Source organism: Lactuca virosa, chromosome 4, assembly GCF_052849685.1.
Source record: "Lactuca virosa cultivar CGN04683 chromosome 4, Lactuca_virosa_CGN04683_v6, whole genome shotgun sequence".
Lineage (NCBI taxonomy): Eukaryota > Viridiplantae > Streptophyta > Magnoliopsida > Asterales > Asteraceae > Lactuca > Lactuca virosa.
In genome coordinates, this window is record NC_136429.1 from 155,697,734 (window position 1) to 155,706,196 (window position 8,463).

The following is an 8,463-nucleotide window of genomic DNA, read 5'->3' on the forward strand; positions in this document are numbered from 1 at the left end:
TTATGCCTTTTTTATGATTTGATTTTTTTATTTGATTGTTGTTATTATTTTTTAATAATTTAGATAGTAGCATTTGAGTTAGTGAGACAAGGACTCATCGAGTACTATTTTTATGTTGGCAAATGATTTGGAGGATTGCTTTGTACGCACGAAATTGTTTTCAGTTGCATTGTAGTTATGGGTTACGTTGTACGCACGAGGTTGTTTATTCTAAAGCGGAGTGATTGATATCATTAGAGTCTATATTTTTTTTGAACCGACAAATATATTATAAAATTACCACTAGCAAGTAACTAGTGGTAACAAGAAGTACAGGAATAAGAATAGGAAATAGAAAATATTTACAAGCAATCAAGGGGAGAAGAGATCCAAGACTTCCAATCTAAACTCCCCTTCGGTGATCTATGTTTCAACCATACAAAAACCATAGATTTTGCTATATCAACAATAGCCGCCGGCAAGGTCTTGACTCCTTTAAATACCAATTCGTTACGGGCTCTCCAAATGCACCATAAGACTCCAAAGATGATACTGCATAACACCTTTTGCTTCTTTCGATTTTGCCCGTGTTTGCACGCAAATGCCATGATCTCCTTCACAGATCCGAAGCGTTGAATCGCTAGGCCACACCAAATGAGAACCATGTTTATCACTTGTTCTGCCATCTGGCAGGAGACGAGTGAATGGTTCGAGCATTCTGTATTATTACCACACAACAGACAATTCAGCGAATTAATATGGACTCCCCTTTTACTTAACTCCAAAGCACTAGGGATCTTTCCCAGCCTTGCACGCCACACAAAACATAACACCTTGAACGGGATCAATTTTGACCATGAGAACACGCCGTCGCAGACAAAATGGGGAGCGTGCTCAATCTTTCCCCGCAATTCAGCCACCACAAAAGATTTATTTTCTGCAAAGTCAGATTCCCAGCAAGTATTCAATTCGTTCCATCTAATGATCTGCGAAAGGTTTATATCTAGTTTGTCCAACTCATGAATACTTTTTGATATATTCCACCATACACCGTTTAAGACTTTGTTTGATAAACTTTCTGGACAATTTTGATTTAACTTGTGAAGCCCACTAACCACCGGGGCCCACAGTGAATTTTGATCTGTCTTTAATCTCCAAATCCATTTTGCCATCAAAGATAATAGAGCCTAATCCTAGTCCACCAACATCTCTCGGGGCAAGGATTTTTTTCAAGTGAATCCAGTGAATGCTTTTATTGTTCTGAGAGCCTTGCCATATGAAGCACCTCCTTATTTTATCAATTTCTTCCACAACCCTGATTGGAGCCAAGAATAGTGAGAGAAAGAAGTTTGGGAGATTGCCGAGCACCGTTTTTGCCAATGTTATTCGGCCACCAAAGCTTAAAGTCTTTGCTTTCCACAACGAAAATTTTGTTTTTATTTTTTCAATAATCGGTTTCCACGATCTCTTGAGGTTCATATTAGCTCCCACAGGAACCCCAAGATACGTGAATGGTAAGGAAGCCGGCTCACATCCGAGAGGGATAGCCCAACTTTCGACCTCATTAATATTTGAACCCACACCAAATACCCGAGACTTATCAAAATTTACTTTGAGACCAGATGCCACATGGAAGCATCGAAGAACTCTGGAAAGATTTGCTATGTTTCTCGTTGACCGTTCGCCCAAGAACAAGGCATCATCCGCGTAAAATAAGTGAGAAACAACCATGTTTGTGTTAGAAATCACAGAAGACGATGGGTCTATTGGCAACTTTTTGAGGAAGCTTGATTTAAACAAAGTTTTGTGAACCACAGAAGACGATGGGTCTCGATTGTGAAGATGATGCATAAATGTTTAAGTAGAGTTTCGCTAACCGGTCATATGATGACAAATCCATATTTTGAGAAAATTAAGGGCATTTTCGCTTCATCAACAACTATGTTTGTTGATCCAGTTGATCGCAAAAATACATGTGGACATCCACGATCGAGCACAAAATAGTAAAAAATAATACCTCCGGTTTCACCAACTCAAGATTCTCATATACATAGTTTTTCTACGGATAGGCAAGATTATATAGGGTCTAATTTGTTTGATTTAAACGAGGAACCAGAAAGGCACAACAAGTATTTGTTACAAGAACCTACAATGTTCTAGTCATTATTAAACCAGGAACAAACAACTCATAGCTCCTAATTCAACCAAGATGGATTGATGTATAGCTCGAAATTCAACCAAGAGCAACCAATATGTAACTCAAATCTACTTATGAATGACTTTTCAAAATAAATTCCATTCATACTTCATATACATAGATACATGCTTGGGAGATGGAATGTTGAATCCTGACAATAATTATTTCTTTCGGTTATAGTGAAGATCATTGGATTTCGGGAAATAGCTATTTCAACATCATAAGTCCATTGATGAATTACTTTAGATTGGATTTTGTGGAAACTGAGCATTGGCTTATTATATCAGACATTAAATTTCTCATTGCATTAAACATGTATAATGTAATAGTTTATTACATAAGAAAACAAGGTTCAACAACGTGCTTTCCACTAAGGATTTGTCCGAAAAACATACCAAATCATGTAGTTATTGTTATCTCTCATGTTCAAGGTGACCATTATATGAATGTTGATTTACAAAAAACATATTAAATGTCTACTGTATTTCCGTCATGGCATAAACATAGATCATAATATTTTGTTGGATGAAAAACCATGTATAGTGATCGAATTAATGCTTGCATTCCATAAAATATACCACATAATAATTGTAATATTCAAAAAGTTGATGTATTTTATAGTTAATAAAAATAAATTTATACCTTAATAATATTATTTATTTTAATTTATTATTAATATATTTCAATCAATAATAATAATAATAATAATAATAATAATAATAATAAACAAAACAAAACAAAAAACATTGACCATCAAGGGTTGCAATAAGCAAAGGAATTGTGTATATAGATTCATGCATAAAAAGCTACTAAGACCCATATATAAGTTTTTTAAAAGAAAAAAACTTTATTATATTGGAGGTATATTAAAGTTTTGATTTATTGACGTGTCACTAAAAAAATCTTATTAGAAAAGTTTCATATTATAAACTCACTTAATGGGCTCAAGTGCTAGTTGGGAGGTATCAACATTCTTGAAATAAGAATAAAATGCAATGAATTCTCATTTTCTTGTAATATATTGATGAGCGAACTTTCATTAATTCTCAATGATTAAGAACATGGTATATTTTATCTGGTGAAATTTAAAGGAAATGTAGGCGAATATATTACTAAAAAGACTTAAGTACCTGACCAATAATTATTTTTGTTTATTTCATCAGGTGAAAAAAATATAGGTAAATATGTAATTAAAATCTGAAGTGTTGACCAATAATTAATTTTTTTTAAGATACACAAGTAAAATGTGAAACCCTGATTTGATTTTATCTATAAAGGGGTTTCTCATAAAAAAAAAAAAATCATTAAGTTTGCTAAATTTAAGGTCAACATTTGTCAAAACTACGATAATATTACAAGTTTTAAAACCTTAAAAGAAAACCTAAAGAAGGGTCATGGACAAAACGCGACACGAATCGGTCATTCAAATAAAGGGTTTTAGGTCATAGATTTCAACTCATTTAATTCAAAGAGTTGCCACGACATACCACGAAAACTAAACGGATAAAATTAGGGTCCAAACATTCAACTTGATAAATGACACAAAAATAAACCGTTTAACCCTTTTTTTTTTTTTTTTTTAATATTTTAGGTAAATTGGTTATGTTCAAAACCAAAACCAAATGTAAAAGAAACTTTGGGGTTAAGTCATTTTATAACGCTGAAGCCACTAAGTAGCCGACCAAGTCAATACATACTTTTCGATTTTCACCTTTTCATTAATATTTGATGCTCCGTAATCTCACCTGACCACTTTTCCTTCATTATGACTTTCCATCTCTAAACTTATTGTGAATTTCCCTCGGCCTCCAAAACTACTACTCAGTCTTGTTTTTCACTTTTTGTTTTCCATATCCGCAATTACTTCCTCTTCAACCAATTTAGTGTTTCAATCTAGCATGCCATGAAATATTTATAAGGTCTAAACCCTAAACCTGCCAACCCAACACAATTTCGACACAAAAATAAATGGGTTAACACGACATGAAAATTAAACGGTTTTGGTTAGGATTAAGCTATTTCAATATATTTTAGTTTCAACCCGACACGACTCATTTTCCACCCGTATAGAATAGAATAGCATGTGGTTTAATAACCAGGTTCAACCTTCAATTGGACCGGTACAAACATGGTTTTGAAAACAGGACCGCATCGGTCGGTTCGAACGAACCAGGAATCGTTCAAGTTACCAGTTTTTTTTATCTAAAAAAACGTTTTATAGTAAACAAGTGGGAACCGTCAGGTTTACTGTAACGTCTGGTTTTTAAGTACTTCCATTGTTGATCCTTATATTGAGATGAATTGCATTTTGGTCCCTAAGTTCAAGAAGGTGTGCAAAAGGAGCCCTAGTGGCATTTTTGTAATTCTGGCCTTCGGACGCGTTGGTCGGAAGCCATCTATCTCGTTTCTTCATGTTTTCAGATGCAGATGCTTCATCAAGAACAACTGTCATCAGCTTACCAAGTTTCAACCTAAAGCTGATGAAGCCATCTTCCTTGGATACTCTGCTAAATCAAAGGCTTATCGAGTTCTTATTCGGAGAACTCGTGTTCTGGAAGAAACTTTTGACGTTACCTTTGATGACAATTTCGTTCGGAATTCTGGCCCAACCCACGTTACAACTCACATCATGGAGTCCGATGCTTCAGTGCCCGGATGTCCGAACCAGCAAACAATCTTTGAAGTTGACTTTAAGACCTTATTCAGACCCTCAGAAACGACTCTTGATTTGGAATCTCGATCAAGACAAACCACGTACGAAGCTCTGGTCTCCCAAAACGTCTCCGGTCCGACTCCTAGTCTTCCTCCATTTGATTCCGAACCATTTCAACCTTCTCATGTTGAGGGGGAGAATGGTAACTCTTCCCTTGAATCAAATGTGGATGGATTTCAAGATGCAGCTGCTGAATTCGATTCCAATCCTATCAACATCGATGATGATGCAAATTTCTTTGAATTCCCGCCTGAAGATGACGTCAACCTATCCGGTTCAGAAGTTCAGGGGGAGCATCATCCACACGTTCAAACTATTCAGGGGGAGCAACACAACCCCATTGTTGATATTAGATCATCTGCTGCACAAGAACTTCCAAGGTTACATGTTTGGACCAAGGATCATCCTCCGAACCAAGTTATTAGAAACCCAAACGCTGGTGTACAAACTCGCTCTGCCACAAGTGTTCAAAATGAATGTCATTTCTCAGCATTTATCTCAATGATTGAACCCAAATCCATCAAAGAAGCACTTAAACATGCTGATTGGATTACAGCCATGCAAGAAGAATTGGCAAAATTTGACAGAAATGAAGTTTGGACTCTCGTCCCTCCCCTTCAGAATCATCCCATTGGTGGTACTAGATGGGTGTTTCGAAATAAATTAGATGCTGCAGGAGTTATCATTCGAAACAAAGCAAGATTGGTAACTAAAGGATTTACACAGGTTGAAGGGCTTGACTATGATGAGACCTTTGCTCCTGTTGCACGTCTTGAAGCTATCAGAATCTTTCTTGCTTATGCTGCTCATAAAGGTTTCAAGGTTTACCAGATGGATGTCAAAAGTGCTTTTCTAAATGGTGAACTTGATATTGAAGTATATCTTTAACAGCCTCCCGGTTTTGTTAATCTTTCATATCTGAACTACTGCTACAAACTCTGGAAAGCTGTTTATGGCCTTAAGCAAGCTCCTCGCGCATGGTACGAGACCCTCACTGACTTTCTCAAGCGTTCAGGCTTTCAAAGAGGAATTCTAGATCCTACTCTGTTCCGAAGATCAAATGGAAAACATCTCATGCTAGTCCAAATTTATGTTGACGACATCATTTTCGGATCCACCGATTCTTCAATGGTTGCTGACTTTGCTAAGTTAATGGTCAGTAGATTTCAAATGAGTATGAATCGAGAATTAAGCTTCATTCTTGGCCTCCAAGTCAAACAGACTAACAGAGGAATTTTCATTCACCAAGAGAATTATATTTCAGAACTCCTCAAAAAGTACTCAATGGACACCTGTGCCTCAACCAAGGTACCCATGGGTTTCGGTCACAAGATCTTTTCGGACCCTTCAGGTGTAGCAGTTGATGAAAAGAAGTACAGAGGAATTATTAGATCCTTACTCTATCTCACAACAAGTCGTCCAGACATCATGTTTTCAACATGTTTGTGTGCCAGATTTCAAGTCAATCCAAAGATGTCGCATCTTTTGGCTGTTAAGCAAATATTTCGATACCTCAAAGGTACAAAGAATCTCGAAATCTGGTACCCAGCAAATGAGAGTTTCCTACTTCAAGCATATTCAGATTCAAACTATGGTGGTCTTCAATTGGACAGAAAAAGCACATCCAGTGGCTGTCAATTTTTAGGTGGTCGATTGGTTAGTTGGTCATCCAAGAAGTAGAACTGCATTGCACTCTCTATAGCCGAAGCATAATACATTGCTGCTGCCAGCTGTACCTCTCAAGTTCTCTGGATGAAATCTCAACTTTTGGATTATGGTTACCGCTTTCAATGCATTCCGATCTATTGTGATTCTCAAAGTGCAATTGCAATCACGCACAATCCAATTCAGCACTCAATGACGAAGCACATTGACATACGGTACCATTTCATAAAAGATCATGTCTTAAATGGCAACATTGAACTTATTTTTGTTCCATCTGATGATGAAATTGTTGATGTCTTTACTAAGGAATTAGACGAAACCAAGTTCAATGGTTTTCTGAACAAAATGGGTATGATGATGCCTAATCCTCGGTTCTTTCAAGAGACTTGCACTCTCTGATGGAAACATCAGAAAGAAAATTAGTTACGAATTCTAAATTATTTTTCATCTCAAAACTATTGTTTCTCGGAATATATAGGATCATTTTACTTGTCTTTATTTCTAACCACCACTTGAGTTTTAAGTTGTACAGTTCATCTTATCATTTGAAGTCCATAATCCATATAGTTACATTGGTACATATTTCACCTTGGAACTTACTTCATAAGGTTAACCCGTAATTCAAATCCGGAAAGGTATTGTATTCTAAAACTTCGGAAAATTTTCAAATCTCACTCCGGAAGTTTTTCAAATTATGCTCTGGAAAATCTTTCAAAATGCACTCCGGAACATATAAATGATCATCCCGGAATTTCAAAACTCTGTTCCGGAATGTCAAACCTTGCTCCTGAATTTCAATCTTTTGTCTCCGGAAATTTCAAGATAACTCCGGATCTTTTTAAGCTCATATGCTTCATTCCGGAACAAATCACATACTTTCATCCCGGACTTCTCATTTGATGCAAACCATTTTTTTCAAAACTTCTGAAACACCATTGTTCCGGGATCAAACAATGTGAAGTCCAAAGGTTTATAAGGTGAAATGTTTTCCAACGGTTACTTTTGTCGATACCTATCCTCTCTCCTCGAAATCCGCCTTACGATTGCACGTCTCCGAAAAGTAAACATCCCATCACTCAAACGACGGTTCCTAATTTTTTCCTTGAGACAATAAGAACTTTCGTCATCACATGTCAACTCACCCTAAAAATAGCAAAACATTAAATGTGACCCGTTTCCAATTTCGGATTTCATCATTACCTTTCCCAGCCCGACCCGTTTTCATCACCTATATAAACTTTCTTAAACCCTCTATTACATTTTACGCTCACAAAACCCCCAACTCATCTTCTTCAAACCTTCAAACATTCAAACTGTTCTTCAAGAACTCAACTTGTTCATCAATGACGTCTTCTTCTCCCACCAAGAAATCCCAAACTGCTCCGCAAATCTCAAAATCCATCACTAAGAAGAAATCTTCCAAGGGTTCATCATCAACAATGTCCACAAAACTGTTTCTCAGGGAAACTACTTAGCTGTTCTCTCTCGATCCCAACAACTACGATGAATCGATTCGAGTGATGATCGATTCCATCGCTCATCATCCACTTGCAGTGCCCCTCTCAAAGGTTCCAGACCCTCCTATTCCTCTTTCTCTACTGTACTTAGCCTTCGATCGCATTAAGATTGAAGATGGAGTTCTGGAAACACGCATTACTCGAGATCGAATTGTACCCATTCACAAATGAATGTTCTTGAAGGCAATTGGGGTTGCAGAAAACCCACCAAACTTCACTGTTCAAGAACCCACAGTTGAAGAGTTTCAGTCGTTTCTGAATCATATTGGGTATAGTGAAGAATACAAAGCCAAAAACTTCAAGAAATCGGCAGTATCAGGGTTATGGACAGTCTTGATGCACTTCATTGTTCGAGGTTTATCGGGCAAGCATGGCGGTACAGACTCACTAAG

At 36.8% G+C, this 8,463-nt stretch overlaps 1 protein-coding gene across 1 annotated transcript; it reads right to left on the reverse strand.

Moving 5' to 3' along the window:
• Positions 1–341: 341 nt before the first annotated feature.
• LOC145105259 (uncharacterized) lies at positions 342–1,830 on the reverse strand. The gene is made up of 2 exons (XM_079042388.1): positions 1,095–1,830; positions 342–982 (listed from the first exon to the last, which is right to left on the reverse strand). The coding sequence occupies exons 1-2, from the start codon at positions 1,828–1,830 to the stop codon at positions 342–344; spliced, it is 1,377 nt and encodes a 458-aa protein (XP_078898514.1).
• Between the last annotated feature and the right edge of the window lie 6,633 nt (positions 1,831–8,463).

Excerpts from the sequence above, each read along its gene's own strand:
- LOC145105259 (XM_079042388.1), bottom strand. The coding sequence starts at position 1,830 with ATGCATCATCTTCACAATCGAGACCCATCGTCTTCTGTGGTTCACAAA. Across the intron at positions 983-1,094 it reads ATTCACTGTGGGCCCCGGTG|ATATAAACCTTTCGCAGATC; the intron begins GTTAGTGGGCTT and ends TGGACAAACTAG.